Below are 19762 nucleotides of genomic sequence, written 5' to 3' on the forward strand. Positions count from 1 at the left end.
GACATTTGCACTTTTTGAGAAAAATCTAGGTTTATTTTTTTTAGCAAAAACTAATGCGGTCAAAAGATTTAGCTTCATATTCTCTAGCATCAGTACATATGCTTTCAAACTTCTTAAATAGGAGAGGAGAAAAGAACCCACTCTCCATTAAACCTTCAAAATTATAGGCCTCTAGCCTCAGCTCTTGCTATCCTTCTTTGCCTTCGTTTTCGCTTATACTTATTTGAAGCTCAGGGTTCTCGGAATGAGGCTCTCCTCCTTAGTGGCGTGCACCCTTTTGCTACCACTACTACTACTGTCCATCACAGCTCAAGGTAACCCTAAAAGCCATTCCCCATTCATTTGCGTTGCCTTGCTTATTGAAATTGGTTGCTTAGTTTCTTTCTTCTTCTCCAGGGATCCATGTAGAAGCACAACCATATGATGCCTTCAACATGCGAACATATGTGAGCACTAAAGCTATATTTCTTTTATTCTACTCTGCGTAGAGCAGTATATTGATTCAGTAGTTAGTAAAATTGCTAACTTCTTATTTTCAAAAAAAAAGAGAAACAAATATTGAAAAGATGTTTTCGTGATTGATAATAGGAAAAAGGGAGTTTGATTGAAAGTGCTGATGAGGGTGCTCTATGTGGAGAAAAAGGACGTTGTCTGGGTACCATTATGGGGAGAAGGCCTTCAAGGACTATGAGGGGAGTTCGCCCCAGATTACCGAGGTTTCATGAAGATTATTATGGACCTGGGGATCACAAGTCTAAGCACCATTAGTTGATCATCAACTTCCTGCCCTCACATCAAACTTCTTCTTTATGACTATCTCTCATCTTTTCTTTCTCTCATCTTCGAGAGTTAGCATGTCCTGAATGACCTCCGTGCAAGAGCGAGTGTGAGAATTAGTAATTTTATGAGCATCTTTGATGTAGTTTAACTATATGGTACAACAAGAGCACTTCTATGATTTTTTTTTTTTTTTATATGTATCCAAAACCTTCCTCTCTCTTTTTCTCATTTCATTTCTCATTTCTTGATAAATCGATGATGCCAAACTGCACATATGAAAGTCTCTCAATGCTTATATTACTCTCATGCAATGAGTTCTTAATGTATATTATTGTATATCACTTTCCTAAAGCATTCTAACTCTTGGTTGTCCATTCATTATATGCCATCCTTGGTATGTAGTGTAGGAAAAGCACCAAGCAATACGGCAACCACATTATAGGCTGGTGATTTAGTTGGGAAAAAAAAGACTGCAAGGTTCTACCATTAACCAGACCCTCCTTTCCACTCAAAACCTCATGGTCATCCAGAGAGAGAGAGAGAGAGAGAGAGAGAGAGAGAAGCAAAGAGGCAAAAGTTGACCGTGAAAAGGACGCCATCCAAGAGAATTAAGTTGATGGCAGCTGAGAGGACCTTATTCGTGAAGCCGCTCATCTATTGGCATCTCTTCCACAGAGTCGTAGGAGGGACGAATTATTCTCCCGAAAAGAATTCTATAATATATTCTGAAGTACAACTAAAACAAATAGCCCGGAGTAGTACTGAAAGAAAGATAAGAGGTTGGACAGCGCACAGAAAATGCTGCAGGTTTCAAGGACGAGTCCCCTATTTTGTGCAAGCACCAAATATTCTATTGCTGCTATGATACTAATATCATGTCGAGCATTTGATCACCTAGCGATTTGAATAGGGCCGAGACAAACGAGCTCCAACATTTAAGGAAAAAGGGACGGAGCACCTGAGGCAAAATTAAAAGCGATCGAGGTCTTTTGCGATGGATTAGGTGCATAATCGTTTTCAACCAGGGTAAAAAAAATTGAGATATGAATCAACACAAGTTCACATTGCAGGATGGTTCGTGAACTGAGCAAAAGAGATGGTGATCTCTCTTAGTTGTGGGCTCATGAGCATATTGTAGGTCCTCCTTCCAAGCCAGACAGTGCTCACGACTGATTGATAATGTTAAAATAGTTACAAAAAAAAAAAACGAGAGAGAGAGAGAGAGAGAGAGAGAGAGAGAGAGAGAGAGAGATGATGTTATTTCTATGTTTCATTAGATTTGACACATCTCATGGATGAGATATATTGGTGTACAAACTTCATATAAAAAGATAATATAGGCTAATATATGGTCACACTAATAAATAAAAATATTATGGGTAATATGGATTGTTATGTGCTTCCTAAAATTACTCTAACAACATCATGCTAACAAAGAAAAATAATATAGGTTGATACAGAATCACGCTAATAAAGAAAAATATTATGACTGATACAAGTTGTTATATGATCCGTAAAATTATGCTAACAGATGATATTGCTGATATCCGATTGCCAGGGTTGCAGTCGGGATATGGTGTAATAGGACTACCCTATCTGGGGATCAATGTTATTTTAGCTCAATCATAGAATATAGCACTCTACATGCCAATGTTCGCATCCATTGCTTTATAGAAAGGTGTATCAGTGAATGGACTCAGGAAAAGGTTGACAGATTTGAGAAGCTGACGAAACAGATGGTGGAAAGTCATCTACGGATGCTTGGTTGGTTATGTTACATTCTAAGGTATCTTTCATGTTTCTTATATTGTCACTGGGTTTAGATAATTATGTTAATAGGCTTGGTTAGTTAGAAAATCCTTAGGCAGATGTTAAAAAGAAAAAAAGAAAAAAAAAAAGCCACCATGCTTACTGGTACAAGCAAAAAATTATGACCTTTTTTTTTTGCACATCAGTAGCTTATGCTAGTCTCGCGTGAGTACTGCCATTTGAATCAAAGGACAAAATACTATATAAAGGTAGAGGAACAGATACAGAGTGGTTGAGACATGTATTCGCATGCTGGTTGAGAGAAAGTCATTTAACTAGCTCAGCAAGATGAAAAGGAAAAAGAAAATTTACAATGAGTGGCAATATCCACCAAAATTTAGAATAGACGATTGGAACTTATAAGGAAATGGGCCGGCCAGTGCTGTCAAGCTAGTAATCGTAGGAGATGGGCCGCCAAGTATGGGCTGGCCAAATTATCTAAAACAAAAGAAGAAACGCTGGCGCGCGCGAAGCCAATCACGGCCGCTTCTTCCTGGCGGCCTCGTTCATCGAGCGCCACAGGAACAAGCGGCTGTGATTGGCTGCACGCACGGCCACGTGGTGGACGCAGTGCAGGGTATAATTACTCGGTGCTCTCCTGAGGCCAGCAAAACCTGAGCGTGGAGAAGGATGCAATCCAGAGCTGTGATGGCTTCCTCCACTCTTCCCGCCCCACACCACCACCACCACCACCGCCGAAGCCGCGCATCAGCTTCGAATTTCCTCCGGTTTCGCTCCCGTCGCCCGCTCCTCAGTCCCCCTTCCCTCCGTGGATTCAGACTCCGAGCCACCGCCGCTGCGCTAACTGTTGAGCCGGTATGCTTCGCCTTGATCCAGATTCCAAAAGTGGAGCGTTCTTCTTATGTCCAACTCTTTTATATCCAAGTAGGATCATAGCGTGACCGTTTAATGGTTGGTCTATAGCATTCATTTTAGATATGCTGGTAATTTGATGTTATTTCTCAATGAAATCTGTTTGTGGTTGTTCTAACTGTTTGATAACTTGAAGTATGAGGTGGGTTTATGAAGCAGGATTAGGTGAGGGTCGTTGTGTGAAAAATTTGAATGCAAGTCTTTGTGGCAAATCATTTTTTGCGAGATGATGGTTTCTTGCGAGCATTGGATATTTGCACGATTGTTATCATAAACAGTTTTCACCAACACAGGGTGCAGATGTTTGAATGGCTACACTTCCGAGAAATGGAAAAAGACCTTGACTTTCGCATAAGAAAAACTCTTAACAGCTTCTATCCATGGGCCTTCTTTTCCTTCTACTGTCCTCACCATCCTATTACTTGAATTTCACCAGTTGGAACTTGACTTAGGTCTTAGGATCATGCAGGTAATATTTTATGTTGAGCATTGTTCTTTTTATTAGTAACTGCCTTTCGCTCTTTTTTTTTTTTTTTTTTTTTTTGATTGAGCAAAAATGCAATTGCTGCTATTCACTCTCTCCAAAAGTGTGGAAACATGAATGGATACATGCAACAAAGAGAGGAAATCCTGTCTGGTAGCTATCATCTATTTGTGGTTTTATGCACTATCTGGCACAGCTGTGTCTTTGTCGCTTCAGTTTGCTGTTTGACAGAATTTATTGAATGCAACATTTCTCACTGCAGCTGTAAGCTTTCAGACATAATGTAAGCCTGCATTTCATTTGAATCACTGGGACATGTTTTACTTGCATCATATAAACTTTAACTCGAATCACCTTTTTCTTTTTGGCTGCATGTCTTGGATTTTTGTTATGTTCTTGCTGCTTTTCCATGGTCATGTAAAATTATATGACCTGTTGGATTTTTCAGGATACTCAAGTAAAACAGGACTCTTTGGAGCTTGACTTGCTTGCATGCCCGATATGCTACGAACCACTGACGAGAAAAGGACCCTCAGGATTAAATTTGTAAGTATTAACTTGGGTTTGTAACAAGGAAAAGTTCAGTTAAACACCTGGGTTTTGGCATTTGTTTTATCTTCTATGAGCTGCAGGCCAGCAATCTATAGGTCTGGGTTCAAGTGTCTGAAATGCAACAAGTCATTCTCCAGCAAAGATGTCTACTTGGATCTGACTATTACTTCAGGAACAAAAGAGTACAATGAGTTCAAGCCTACTAGAACCGAGCTATTTAGGTATGATTATGAATATTTTCCTTTTACATCTGTTTTATCTTAATGACTTTACCTTAGGGGTTTGGGCTGGTATTAATTTTTTATTTTGCTCTGCTTATCTATGGTTCCAAGATAGTTGGGATGAGGATTGTCAGTTTATTATGGCTAAACGTATGAAATTGAAGTTCTCAATGTCATTAACAACCATGCTTCTTCTTAAAGTCCAATTATCTTTCTCAGTTTTTGGTTTTTTTGTATTCTGTGACTGCAAGTGCTTCACGTTGTGTTGAATTTTTAATTGCTGGTGTCTTTTTTTTTTTTTTGAATTGCTTGACTATACATTAGAAAATTAGAAATGTACATGTGATATTTGTCGTGTATAGAAGCTTATATCAAATTTAGCATTGTTTCATCACCTTTTTGTTTAGTGAATTCTTACTGCTAGATATACTCATCAGTAGACGAAGAGTTTTGTTCCTTGAGAAATTTTCACCTGGAAAATCGTAAGATATAAGAAATATATGAATCATGTATCGGGCTAAAGTACCCAGATTTTGCAAACTGTAGTGATTAAGAATGATAATAAATTACCTGTCTCTTTACAGTGTGCCTTCTTCCGCTCTGAATCCTAATTTTACAAATTTTAGCTGTTATAGGTTTGACAAATCTGCTTTCAAGCTGTAAGAAGCTTAGTCCATCCAATGCGAAGATTATGAATTGCACTACTTTAATAGAAAATTAAATCCACATTGCTATTATTGTACATGATCCAGTAAAAAGGCAATATCATTGAGAAATAAGAATAAAAGCAGAGGATGTGAAGCATTACCAACAAGAAGAATCAGTGCAGCCATAAGCCTGAAATGACGCCAAATGCACTTCCACAATGTTTGCCAACCACTGGTGGTACCTCCATCTTTATGAGAAAGAAGCCACCGTATAGTCTTTCCACCAAAGAAAATGATGTCTAAGCCAATGTTATAAATTACATGATCTTGTTTATTTTACCACAGATATATGGTTCTTGTTTAATTAATTCAGTACAAGAATCTAAAGAAAGGCACCGTTTGGGGTAGCTCTCTTACCCATGGTCTGCCGTACCGGTCCGTACCAGCCGGTACGTACCGGTCCGTATAGGATCAGCGTGGAATCCGGTACCGGTAGTTTATTGTTGAAGAACCGGTACGGAACCGGTATAGGACCGGTTCGGACCGGTACGCCACCAGTCCGGGCCGCCACCGGTACGCCGACCGGTACTGGTACGGCGGACCTTGCTCTCACCTCTAGTTGCCAAATGGCATGTGCATGTATTATTGGAACAAGTTGTGAGGGTTCAACTGGATTATGTAGTAAAATTTTGCTTAACAATTGTGAAGCATTCTTATTAAACTTGTGTTCTTGATAGGTCCCATTGCAGCGTAAGCCTTTGTTGTTGATTTTGTTGCTGCTATTATTTGTAATTAGTAGATTGACAATGGAGACCCATAAAGGATGAATTCTTATATCAAACTAAAAACATGTGGGTAGTCTGGCAATATGAGATTGAAGGAGTGCGGAAGACTTGGAAAGGATGTTTTCCCTCAAAGATGAAATGAAGAGATTTGTTAGATGTATTTGTGTTCGTTGGACATTTCTCGTGTAGTTTTTGCATGATGTTTTCTTATTCTCTGACTATATAATATTCTCACCATGTTGGTGGGCACACCTTATTTTTCCATTTCTATACATATCCGGTCTTTTGGAGGTATAATTTGTTGACTATGTGCTCTTTATCTTTTTCTCTCCCGTCCTTTCTGATTATTTTAGGAGCCCAATTGTCTCATTCCTCTATGAGAGAGGATGGCGCCAGAACTTCAACCGGAGTGGCTTCCCAGGTCCTGATGAAGAGGTTGTTTCCTTGCCTTTTGTGCTTCTCCATGCCTCCATCATATTTTTGTTATTAAAAAATTCATTGGAGAAATCCTTCGAATTTCATTGCCATTGTTTAGATAATATTTTCTATACTTTTAAGCATATATTGTAAACTCTGATTGATTATAAATGCCACTATATATCTTTCCTGTGCATAATCTATTTTTCATGATGCAATATAAAGAAAACACATCTGAGAAATCCTTCCATTGTCATTGTTTAGATAATATTTTCTGTACTTTTTAAGTATCTATTGTAAACTCTGATTGATTATAAATTCCACTAGATATCTTTCCTGTGCATAATTGTTTTTTCATGATGCAACACAAAAAAAAAAAACACTTTACTGTCTCACAAATAGATCAGAATATCATTGTAGTGGAGAGACTTCAAATGATTGACAAATTTCAGGTCTGTAATTGACTTTGGTAGTTCAATATGGCTCAAGAGTACTTCAAGCCTGTAGCAGGGGGTCTGCTTGTAGATGTGAGCTGTGGAAGCGGCTTGTTTTCAAGAAAATTTGCGAAATCTGGATCTTATTCTGCTGTTATTGCATTGGATTTTTCCGAGAATATGCTTCGCCAATGCTTTGAGTTCATTAAGCAAGATGAAACTCTTTCCACCATGTAAGTGTATTTCTTATCATGTTACCTAGGTTATACTTTTGTCTTTATAAAACATCTTGTATTCTAAAAATTCAGTTTAAGGATTAATACTAGTTTTTAGGTTTATATGAACTAATGCGGTGGCTGTAGCAGACTGTTGTTGTGCCTCAATTTGCCTTTCAACCATTGCCACAATGATGAATATATACAATTAAAATGTGTTATATCCTTTGAGCAGGCAGGTTGATTCATCATTTCAGCTATATTTCCTCAATAACTGTAATTCTCACTTCTTACTCTTCGAATATCATCAGTTACTGGTTGCAGAAGCAAAGGCTTACCTAGATAAATTGCATGCCTGACCCCTTCTGGAAAGAGAGATTTAAATTTTGTGCTTAGATGATGGGGCTAGTGCTTTAACTTAATGAATGGAAAGATATGAATGTTGAAATCAGAGAGGTTGGGATGCCACAATCAGGAAGCAAAGGTAGTGCACAGTATGTGATCCTCAGTTTCTCCAGCCTTGTTCTGTTACACATGAATGTGCCATGGAAGAGGCTGCTTATTGGGTTGTCTAGAATCTGTCCATCTTAATGCCCAAAGAAAGTTGTAAAAAACTTTGTTCCTGAAGAAGGGCCATTTTATCATCATTAACAATTAACATTATCTACTGCAATCTTTTTATTTGTTGTGCTTTGTTCTTTTTTGTATAATTGAGTTGTACCAATTCAAATGTAAGAATGTCTACTATAGCATTGTCTTTTAAAAAGTAAAAGGTGGTCTCTTTGGGGACAGTAATGTTCACCTGGAAACTGAAAATTAATTTATTAAATGTCTTGCGGACCAATTTAACAGAAATAATCCTATTTGTGGTCATTTGCTTGTCTGCCTTGCTGACATTCAGCTGGCTGGTTCTCCTGCTTGGTTTTAGTGAATGAGTTGTGCCCTCTAATCTTCTTCTTTTGGATAAATCCATCTGCCTGGTGGCAATGTGACTTTTATTTAAAATTTTTGACTAATTATGGACACCATCATAGTGGTAATTTCAACTGTACCGTGAACCTTACTTTCACTTCCGCATAGCTGAAATATTTAGTCTTTACTAATGTCTTTGTTTGAAATTTACAGAAATCTTGCTCTTGTAAGGGCGGACATTTCCAGGCTCCCCTTTGCATCATGTTCAGTTGACGCCATTCATGCTGGGGCTGCCTTGCACTGTTGGCCCTCTCCTTCCAATGCAGTAAGTACTCAAACACGTCTTTATTTTTATCATTTCAATTTTTCTAGTGCCATGTAAGGAATTCTCAACATTAACGTTTGTCATCCCATTACATGTTTATGAAAAGCTCTAATTGGCTCTTAATTAAATTCTAGTATAACCAGAACTTTCATAATCTAATATGTTATTGAATGGTGATATTCTTTAGTACTTCCTATCCAAAATAGGGCACCTAATCATATACAAGATAAGAATGATGACAGGACTGACTTTATAAGTCACGACAACATGCTAAGATATTGACCCGTAGTATTAGATCAGATCATTACAACAGAAAGGGATATGACCCATGTGCTGGAGTTAGCAAACCACAGTACAAAGTTCTTGCCACTGGATGATATTTTTTTGTTCTTATCAATGACAAGGGATTTTCTTATGCTACTTTAGCTTCTTGTCGATGCTGCATGGACAAGGATACAAGAAGCGAATTAGGACAGATATCCAATTGTTTGACTCGACAAGAGGGAGAGAGATACTGGGATACTAGAATAACATACAAATTTAACTAAATTATATATTTATACCTTTAAAAATATCTGCTTAAACATTAAAAAAAAATGTTAAAAAGACATTGTTTGTTAAGGTTTCTATATACATGTTTCTCATTCAATCTTCCTTACTAACTTAAGAATATTAGCAAAATAATATTTTGCAAAATTGTTAATACCTACATCCTTAACAAATCTCGAAAAAAGAAACTGCTCAACTCTCTTCCAATCTTTAAAAGTGGCTACCAATGAACTTCATAAGTATCCAACTATCTGATGACTATCCGACTTGGATATTTATCTGATATAGATTTTTTGAAGCTGGAGGCTAGTGTCCAGGTAACACTGCTTCTCATATGCACCCTGCTTCTGTTTTTGTGCAGAATTCTTCTCTCCATAGTTTTTCTTTTCTTTTATTTTCTTATTGTAACATAATGATTTTAATTATATTCACCAGGTTGCTGAAATAAGCCGTGTCCTGAGAAGTGGCGGTGTATTTGTGGCAACCACCTTTTTGTCATCTCCTTTAAATAATCCATTCTCTTCTGAAGCTTTGAGGCCTCTCAGACAGGTAGTCAGCCACTTATTTACTGCACGTTCTATTATACTGCCACTGAGATGAAATTTTCATGATTGTTGCAGTTCTTTGGGCAAGAGAACAACAGCTATAACTATTTTACTGAAAAAGAAATTGAAGACTTGTGCAAGTCCTGCGGTCTCATCAATTACACAAGCAAAGTACAAAGGTCCTTCATCATGTTCTCTGCACAGAAACCATGACACGGGAGTTGAAATTGAACTTCATGAAAATTTTGGAACAGTATCAACTCTGAAGTACTTGTTTTAAGATGACATAAATGATTAGAACATGGGACTGGAAAGAAACAAATAGTTGGAGAAGTTGTTTTAGGTGGTTAATTGACAGAACCAAGAGACCCTAGTGAAAACCATTTACAAATACCATTTGTAACTATATATGCACTTTTTGAACTGGTCGGTTATGACAATGTCATTTGTTTTATTTTGAAACATCATGTTACAGGGATAACAGTAGAGGATACTAAAGGTTATCTGATGTATTTCTTTGAGAGAAGGTGGTATCTGATGTATTACCAGTCTATAATCAGTTAATCACATTACCAAATTGGGAATTTATCATTAACGGTGTTCTCAATCGCATTTGTTCTTTTTCTTTGCTACTAAATTCTAGCAGCATCTATATCGTTATCATTTTTTTCTGCAATGTTGTTGCAGCAGATTTGGATACTACAGGTTGAATGTGGGCTTGGCTGAATGTACGGTTCATGGGTACTACTACTTAGAAATGCTTGCAGCTCATTCAAGGAGTGTTTGATGATTGACTAGGACCTCGTTCACCAATGAAGTACTTCTATTGAATTATTTTGCATAATTTTTCTAAAATTATGTGAATTAATTAATACTTCTGGGTTTTGGTTATATAAAGCGCGCGCGCACACAGAGAGACAGAGAGAGCATGGTCTACAGTCATGAGGAGTGCCACCATGACAAAGGAGGATTGATTTAGAATCCTCTCTATATAAACGGTAAAAACAGATAAATAATCTGACTGTCCTTAGTTGTCAGCCAGGCAAAGGTGGAGCAAGAAGTTGGCATTACAATGCAAACTCTTTCACAATGGATATTTGCAATTCCATAGAAAAAAAAAAGGAACACTGCAACTGTCCTGAAGACCAAGCTGTTGTGTGTGCGCGTGGGACCTGATATCAGATTCCTAGATTATTCTTTCCTATCATGGCCCTTTTAGCTGAGCTTGTCTATCACTACTATGACTCTTGACCGAGGCGATTATAGAAAAACGTACTGATCAGGGATTCTCTTACCTCTTCTGTAGTTGATTAATTGTTGAGGTGGTTTGTATTTGGTGACTTTCTAGCCCTTGGTTGATCTGAGAGATTATATTCACAGGCCAGTAAAAAACCTGCTGACAATATGCATTATGACTTCTTCCAACTAATGTTCCTATCATTTAATCCAACAGAGAGTACCCTGTTATTATCACCTGGGAAGCCTTATGTTCTTCTATTATCACTTCATAGATGAAATGATTTGTCAATACTTTGAAGTTAGCATGATATGTTCGACATTTCTGGTGGAATCTTCCTGGAAAGTGTTTAAAACTAATTTTTGGGGCTAAAATGCCAACTTTCCCTTTGATGTTTCTAAGGAACCATAGGTTTCAGTGGTTGCAGGTAGGTTTTGGGGGAGATGAAGATTTTCCTATCATGATATATGTTTGCGGCAGCCTTGAAAATAGTATCTAGGGCTAAATTTGACTCATATGAGAATTATTAGCAGAATATGGGCAAATAGTAAGTGAATTGCAATTTTAAAGGGTGACTCAGAATTGATCATCTGAACATGGGATTGTCTGATTATTTTCATTATCCGGGAACTAGGATATAGGACAATGAAGAGATAAAAGACGACACTCATAATAGGATTAGAACGAAGTGTTATATGATTAATATAGACCTTGACATTTAAGGGCAACTACTGTAAGATGGTCCTGTATTATGGTTATAAAAAGGGTTTATGAACGTAAAGTAGTCATGAAAATGCATTAGTTGTGAGACAAAACCAATAAGAATAACTTTGAAAATGAAATGCTTTATGTTGAGCATTGAAGATGCAGGGATTTAGTATGGAATAGTGTAGAACAATTTAATTTGTTATCGACATGCAAAAGCCAAATAAACCAGGTATCATTTTGTGTGCAGAAGAATAATGTAAAATGAGGAAATTTCTATGATTACCTAGATGCAACTTTTAAGAAAATGATACAAGAAATCTAGTATTTACAAAAAATATATCCTGTAACAACAATATCAGAGAGCACAGACGGCAGTGCACCTATATAGTAGCAAGAATTTAATGTTAATATTTCCATCATTACCAAAATAAACCTTTTTTTTAAAGTTTTCTGGATTTTACAAGAAAAATGGGTTGCAGAATGTATTCTCATCGCTGCTTTGATCTGAATTTTGATAAAGAAAAAGGTAAAAAAAAAAAAAAGGAAAATGCTGAATATCCTATTGCTGTTGCCATCACAAATCAAATTAGTACAAAGCAGTTTAAAACTCTACTCATTTTCTTCTCTGAAAAATTTAGCATATAATGAGACTGGATCTGCAACAATAACAACCAGGTGGTGTTACCCTTATAACAGCAGTCAGTATTCAAGGTAATCCTTGGAAGATTCTGGTTCCAGTCAAAGTCAAAGAGGCCCTTCCCTCTGGTGAAACTAAAACCATTTTAAAATCTTCATCATTGGAGGGTGACAAAGATTTTAAGGTTTTAATAAGAAGAGGTTAGATATAATAGAAGTATAAAACTGAGATGATGACGCGCACGAGTGCTTCTCCCGAGCCTTCCAGCTATGTGTAGAATCATATGGTCACAAGGCACAGGACAGATCAACCCATCTCTCACTCTTTTCGAAGTTTTCAATAAGAAAACAACTAATTTTGCATTCTGATCTCGAGATAATCTGACAATGCCTTGCATATGAGTCTCCATTAGTGTAAGTCATAATTGTCATACAATCCTCTGCACTCAATGCATAAAGTCTCACACTTGGAATGCCTATTCTTTTTTTTTCCTTGTAAACTAATATACTGAATAAGCCAGACTAAATGCAACATTGTTACATTTAATACATATTGGTTGCATTGGGCTGGGTATTTTATATGAAGCAGGCTCTTCAGTAAAAGATTTTCTTAATAGAAAAGCTTCTAGGAACAAGAGCTTCATAAAGGAACTAAAGTAAAGGTTGAAGATGGCCTTGTGAACTTCTGTCCAGCAAATGGAAGGAATCGGTCCTTCAAAGTTGGCAACAAGAGGGATCTCAGATTCATGAGAAATTTTATTAAAGCTAAAAGAAAAGATCTGTGTTAAGTTGATTGAGGTCATTTGAATAGCAAATGATCTCACCTCATTATGAAGATTCTGTTTCTGGGATCGTAGGGAATATGACATAAAAAATGGCTGATAGAAGTGCTAATAGATAAATTGAAAAGGTAGCATTGTGCCCATGATATATATGTTGGATCTTTAAACAAAGTTCAATAAAATGTTAATCCTTAATTGCCCAAATTCAGATGAGTATACTTATAGTTTCTTCAAAAATCAAAAGCATTGAAATTTTATCCTGATGACCAGTGTATTGTGGATCTCTTCATTTTATCAGTACATTGATCTTAATTTATCTTCATCATAAAATTTCGTAAAACTCAGTGGAATTTAACTTTGATTTTTTTTTTTGGTCAAAAAATCAGTTAACCTTATATATGAATAACTTTGATTTAGCAATTTATATATGATTGAGCAACTATTGATTGTAGTAGGTCCGGGGAAGTTATTGCTTCTACAACATCCCTCCTAAGCATTCCATATTTGCTTATCAACCGTGAAGGATGTCTTTGCTTATAGTTAACAGAAAGAGTGGCATCAAGACTCTGGATGTTTTAACAATTAATCTGTTGAGTTTTAAAAGTACGCATTGGAGTTTCTGATCAAGGAGATTGGTGTTGCATAAAAGAAGAATGAGTCTTCATCTTACATTACACCATGAAGCCCTTGGTTTGCCTCACCTGTATATATTTCGAAATGTAGCATTTCTAGACCTTTTGTTTCCACTGCTTCAACCTTTGTATCCCAAGACAATGTAACATCATAGGCATAATCAATCTATCTAATGCACCTATGTTTTTGTAACATTTAAAATATTTAGGGACAAGGATTCAATGTAAAATTTTATGGCAGTAAAAAGACTCCTAATTTTCAGTTCTTTTCATGTAACTATACCCACCTACTCAAGAGCTTGCAGAGGTTCTCAAGAGCCTGCAAACGTTCTATTGAAACCACATATATATTTTATTAATGTCCAAGTGTAAAATTGCTGGAAATGTCCAGGAGACAGCTTAATTAATAAGAGCTCCATTTCATGACTTAGAAGAAGAATTGATTAAAATAGCCTTGGGAAAATTCACATTGAAAGCTTGGAATAGGACTCATATGGGGCCATTGATGCCAGAAGAAGAAAAGAGGAAAAAGGAGAAAGAAGAACTGATTAGCTAGTTTAATAGGAAGGGAGAAAGCAGCAGTCGAGAGTATCAGCTTTTAGCACAGAGGAGATCTGTGTGGAATGCCTTTTCTTCTGCTCATGTTTGTGGGCATATCCTCATCAGAAACTCTGGTTGCTGACCTTGCACAAGCATAGAGCCCACTTCTCTTCTTGCGGACAAACTCGGTGCACGGCGGATGGAAATTTTCCGAGTCTGATGAGCCCATGGGCTCCTCACCTTCCATGACGGTGGAGTGGGTGGTCTCGTTGGCCTCATCGTCGGCATCATGGGGGATGAAGAAGTCTGGACTCAGTTGAAGCGTCTCGCATGTCCTCAAGTATAGGGAAAGATCCTTCTTTTGCCTTAATATGAAGTCCACCTACAGAGAAGTAAATTTAATCACTCCAATGGCAGTCTTGATTATTGAGCTCTGATTACCTACAATGAAAGTTCTATATTGGCTTGTGCCTTGAAGATTGCTGTTTCTTGTGTCAAATTCATTATCTAACTATTTAGAAACCAATTGCTGTTCTCAAAGGACTGTTTATTGATCGCATGAACCTGAATTATTCAATTCAGTTGGCTTCCCTTGAATGAATGAACATCCCTTGTATAGTGAGTTACCCAAGTTGCTTGAGCCAGAAACTTGGCACCAATTCTTTGGGTGTTATTGTCATGTTCAGAGTTCATCATGTGCACTCCTTTGCTCTAAAATTACCACATAAATTTCTTAGCTAAAATGCACGGCAACCTTATTTTCTGCTCATAAATTTGTTCGCCATCAAAGTTACCACAGAATTGGTGCTCATTACTTACCAGGGGTTTAATGTTATATACATATACATATCCTGTATTTTCTCAGTAAGAGAAAACGTGTATAATAGGTTCAATTCAAGTACTAGCATTGTCAAATGAACATTAGGAAGAAAATATAGAAAGCTAAGTGTTTGCTGGATATATCATGGAGAACACTGAGTGAACAAGCACACGATATGCAATATATATATTGAATTTGCTGATTACCTTACAGCCCAGAGAGCAATGGATGTAAGGTTCTTGAAGGCTCCTGTCACAGGAGGTACAGATGTTCCCTGATCCCTTAAACTGTCTGCTCTGAGGCCTCTTCTTAAGGAACACAACCTTGGAGCTATTAATAATATATGACTACAAAAGAGATGAAAAAGAAACAGTAAGAGACTTAAAACCTATCAAGCAAAGAGCTCTCTCTCTCTCTCTCTCTCTATTATGATATGATCATAACCAGTCAACCAACCTGCACATTAGAACAGTCTATAAGCTTCTCGATGTCCTCCAGTCTCACCACATCATGGTAAACATAACGCCGGACCTGCACCAGCCTATGGAAGCGGTGCGACGGCACGCACTGCGGGCAGATACTAGTGCAGCAATCCAAACAGCAAATGTTCTTCTTCGCGTTCTCGTGAAGGGAACAAGCCGCAAAGAACTTCTGTGTGTCAAGAGCCTCCAACCATGCCGGTTTCCAAATTCCCTAACACAAAAAGAAAGGCTTTCAAGCAAGGTAAATTAAACAAACTCTTGGAGTTGAGAGGATATATAAGAGAGAGACACCCACCATGTTCAGACCAACATAAACGGTGGCACAGTGAGAGAATTAGGAATGGAAAGCTGAGAGAATGAGCGAAAGCGAGAGGGATAGAAGGGTTTGGAGATGGAATAGGGTGGGGTATATATATTTATCTCGTATGGAGCTATATACACTATATTTTGTCCATGGGGTGGAGAGGGATAAAGAAAAAGAAAGAGGTTTGAGGGGAACGTGGGTGCTGTTTCTAGTGTTTCCCATCTCACTCCCCTCCTCTAACCAAGCCCAAACTTTAATTTCCTCGGCTCCAAAGCACCACCATTGGAGATTAATTCGAGGGGGTGGTGCCCGAGGAGTTTCGGTTCCTTCTTTGCAGCCCATTTGTGGGTGGTGGGGCGAAGAGCACGGTTCTTGACGCTGCCTCGGGCTTCCCAAACATCTTGAGCCCATACCCTTTATAATTAATTTGCTTTACTGAAAAAGATCTAGAAGTCTACAAGACACATCCAAAACAAGCAATTAATTATAACTATTACGATATAGAAACACTAGAAAGTACATCTCTCGTATATCAACGTAGCGTCACCACAAGGTCGCATGACCCGCCCAGAATCCATAATTCACAAAGTTTGCCTAAACTCGTTTTTAGAAAGAAACATGCATGCAGATAAAGGTAGAGTAAATGTTTTGGGGACTCCATGTTTACACGTCGCATTCCAAAATAAAATTTTGGTTAATTGTTTTGATAGATTGGTTAATATTATTTGATCTTGATGTATGTATGTATATGGTATATGCTCTATCATAATAATTAAATTTGCACAAATTATTCTAATCATATAGTTTTACCTAGCACCTATTACAGTTATGATATTTCTAAGCTTGCTACGTTCCTTCCCTGAAGCGCCCCGGCATGGGTATGACAGGCCTACCGATAATAATTATTATTTTTTTCGAAAATTATGATATCATCACCCCTCACACACAATCTTCCGATTTGAGCTTCTTGTAGAACTTTATAAAAAAAAAAAAAATCGACCAAGAAGTGAACAGAGGGATAAAAGAAATCTTTCAGCAAAAATAAGAAGGTTTTAGGTGGTCACATATTACACTTGCAGTACATATTGGATGAGCATTGTGCTATCTTGGAAAAATAAAAATGCAACTCCTTTTGAATTATGGAACTTAACAGATGAGCACAATATATATATATATATATATATATATCAAAGATTATTATTATTGCCATTCGCAATATGTGGTGGATCCAAACTGTTTCCAACTAAAATAACGTATCGTGATTCAAAGCACCACTTTGTGGGTCTTGACCCACATGTACGCATGGTCGAGTACTCCTAACAGCTTTCTTGGCATCCTCCCTTTCTTATGCCCACAACCAAACTCACCTTTTCCTCTCCCCCACGTGCAGTGCAGCACCACACGTGTGCACGTGTACCTTTTATAATTGAGAAAGGAAGCAGCAAGAGACAGGAGGCATTGGATGCCTAGCACGTGAGGACGGTCCTGACATTGCAAGTGCCTCACGTGCAGGGGATCGAAGGGCCGGTCAGCGTTCCCGGAGTTCAGAAATAAATAAATAAATAATAATAATATTTGTCTCTTTTGTTCTCACTCGGTGTACACACTCTCCAATGACGTGTCATCACTCATCGGCGGTTCGTTTACATCCTTGGTTCATGATATCGTTAATTACACGCTCCATGGAATCCAAGATGCTGTCACACGAAATTTATCTGGGGATACTATTTTTCCTCTTTTCTCCAATGTTGGACTTTGTTCTCTTCATTTTCTTAATGAAGTGGATGAAGTTTTTCTCCTCCCTTCTCTTGAAAATATATATATATATATATATATATATATATATATATATATATATATATATATATCAAGATGATGGTAAAATATAGTAAAAATAAATAAATTATCTAAATGGTGGAGGGTTCTCCATCCCATCCCTCAACCCCCCCACACTCTCCATGTACAATCATCGAGCAGCATTGCAATGAAAATTTTGGTGATTAAAATGTTTTAGTAAATAATATTGGAGTTTTAATTAAAAAAATTAAAATTTTTTATCTTCTAGCCTTTAATTGTTTTAAATATTTTAAAATAAATGCCTCTAGTTGACTCTTCGGAAGAGAACGTATAGAGTCTATAAATAGACTCCTCCGAGTCCGGAATTAATTCTAATCCAATCCAACGTCTCTCTCTTTCTCACTGGTATTCTGTCTTTCGAGAATTTTTTTTTTCAGGCGGAGTTCTTCCACTTTTCAACTTTATTATTTTTATCTTTGCTTCTTTTCTAGGCATCTGAAGAAGTTGGTTTGGTCAAACCTCCTCAACGATTGTGCTCATTAAAGGAGGATCGAGCTGAGCCGGGTTGTACCTTGGGGACGAATTATGTTCTTAGGACAATGTATATCACATGCCTCGATCTAAGTAAACACTTTTCGATCTTTTAAATTTATTTTAATGAATTATTCTTTTATAAAATAATGATATAATAATTTGTAGGCAATAATTTTTCCGATAAATCGTGCAAAAATCACTACATTTCACTTACCTTGGTGATTCATTTGAGCTAAACATTAACTTTAACTTGGCTTCATTTGTCTGAAGCCAAAATGCTACATGACTAATGTGTTTATGGTTGGATTCTGGATGCTACAAAGAGCTGGCAAAGTCCCAACAAGACTGGACCTGATTAATAATCAGGCATGGCCCTGTACACCACACCTACGTGGCCCAAAACGTTTCTACCTTTTCCCAAGATTTTGAAGTGTGTATCATTTTCATCACTGGTCATAGAATTTTCATTCAAGATGTGAGATATTTTAATTTAAATTCTCATACAAAATGTGAGTTAGCTTATTTTCAACTTCTAGCACAGCACCTGAACATGCTATCTTGGTAACATTGCCTCTGTGATTTGAATTGCAGGTGAAGGAATCTGAACAAGATGAAGTAAAACTTAACATGTAGCTGAACAGTGGGGAAATTTATAATATAATGGTCAGATTTATCAATTGAAATATTCAACATTAAGTTACCTGTGAAAGGCTTTCACTTGATAGGGAAACCATGAAAAAGGCTTCCAAAAGCAACACATGGCACACTGCTGACATTCACTACCTTGTGCAAGTGTTTGGAAGAGGAAGAGCAGCCTCAAAGATTCATCAGTGATAGCTATGACTTCCCTACTTGCTGCGTTCCTGCCATATAGAATAAATCTGTTATTTTTTGCATGTTTATTTATGCAAGAATTTAAACTAAATACCTTTAGTCTATGTTGGATTAGAAGAAGAACATTTCGAAGGAGCTCTCCAAAGTAGCGAAAAAGAAAGATTCTCCACTTGTGAACCTGCAGCAAGTTCTCTTTGAGCAACATTTTTCACCACATGAAGTCCAAACATCTGAATCCGCTTCCACAGCTTCCGAAAAGTTAGTTTTTTGAGCTCATAATTATCAGATGTTGGGGTTATATGTTGCATAATAACCATGCGCCTGCCTGAATATTTTTGACATGAAAAGTATCACGAATGCACTTTGCGCAATGTTTGAATGCAGAAAACAGGAGCATGTGATTCTTTGCTCCAGCTTCTTCGAAACAAAAAACAGGTATCTTCACCATGAATTGCTCATTTATTTTTTTCTCGACTGTAATCTTGAGGCAAAAAAAGCAAGCATGCTAGCCCAGGCTCCCAAGACTGTCATTAGATGGTTATAATCATCAATTTGAAGTTCAGCTTCATCTGCAGAACCGAAAACAAATGTTTTTTTTTTCCTCCGAGCTTTGCTGCTGCAAACCTTACCCATTCCATGTATACAATAGCTTTTAAATCTTCCATATGGAACGGGAAGGAGTGAAATTTGGGCCAACTCGAAGATCTTTTTGAGTGACAGAAGCAAACTAAAAATTGATAGATAAAAAGCATGGAAAATTGCCAAAGAGCAGGCTTGATAGAGAGCTGACAGCAAAACTAGAGGGATGAGAGACAAAAGCAGAGGAGTATATCTGATAACTAACACAGGCCTTGAAGCACATTTTGGGAACTGTAACTGCCACAATAATGGATGTTCTTTGAACATCT

General features: G+C 37.3%; 2 protein-coding genes across 2 annotated transcripts; one reads left to right on the forward strand and one right to left on the reverse strand.

Moving 5' to 3' along the window:
• Positions 1 to 3201: 3201 nt before the first annotated feature.
• Positions 3202 to 10155, forward strand: LOC103706464 (uncharacterized methyltransferase At2g41040, chloroplastic). The gene is made up of 8 exons (XM_008790564.3): positions 3202 to 3405; positions 4395 to 4492; positions 4579 to 4719; positions 6505 to 6586; positions 7042 to 7235; positions 8343 to 8454; positions 9439 to 9552; positions 9624 to 10155. The coding sequence occupies exons 1-8, from the start codon at positions 3220 to 3222 to the stop codon at positions 9759 to 9761; spliced, it is 1065 nt and encodes a 354-aa protein (XP_008788786.3). The 5' UTR covers positions 3202 to 3219; the 3' UTR covers positions 9762 to 10155.
• Positions 10156 to 13928: 3773 nt separating this feature from the next.
• LOC103706532 lies at positions 13929 to 15785 on the reverse strand. The gene is made up of 4 exons (XM_039128480.1): positions 15681 to 15785; positions 15360 to 15596; positions 15110 to 15250; positions 13929 to 14465 (listed from the first exon to the last, which is right to left on the reverse strand). Exons 1-4 carry the CDS (start codon positions 15681 to 15683, stop codon positions 14142 to 14144), a joined length of 705 nt encoding a protein of 234 aa, XP_038984408.1. The 5' UTR covers positions 15684 to 15785; the 3' UTR covers positions 13929 to 14141.
• Positions 15786 to 19762: the final 3977 nt, after the last annotated feature.

The sequence above is a fragment of the Phoenix dactylifera genome, chromosome 7, assembly GCF_009389715.1.
Source record: "Phoenix dactylifera cultivar Barhee BC4 chromosome 7, palm_55x_up_171113_PBpolish2nd_filt_p, whole genome shotgun sequence".
NCBI lineage: Eukaryota > Viridiplantae > Streptophyta > Magnoliopsida > Arecales > Arecaceae > Phoenix > Phoenix dactylifera.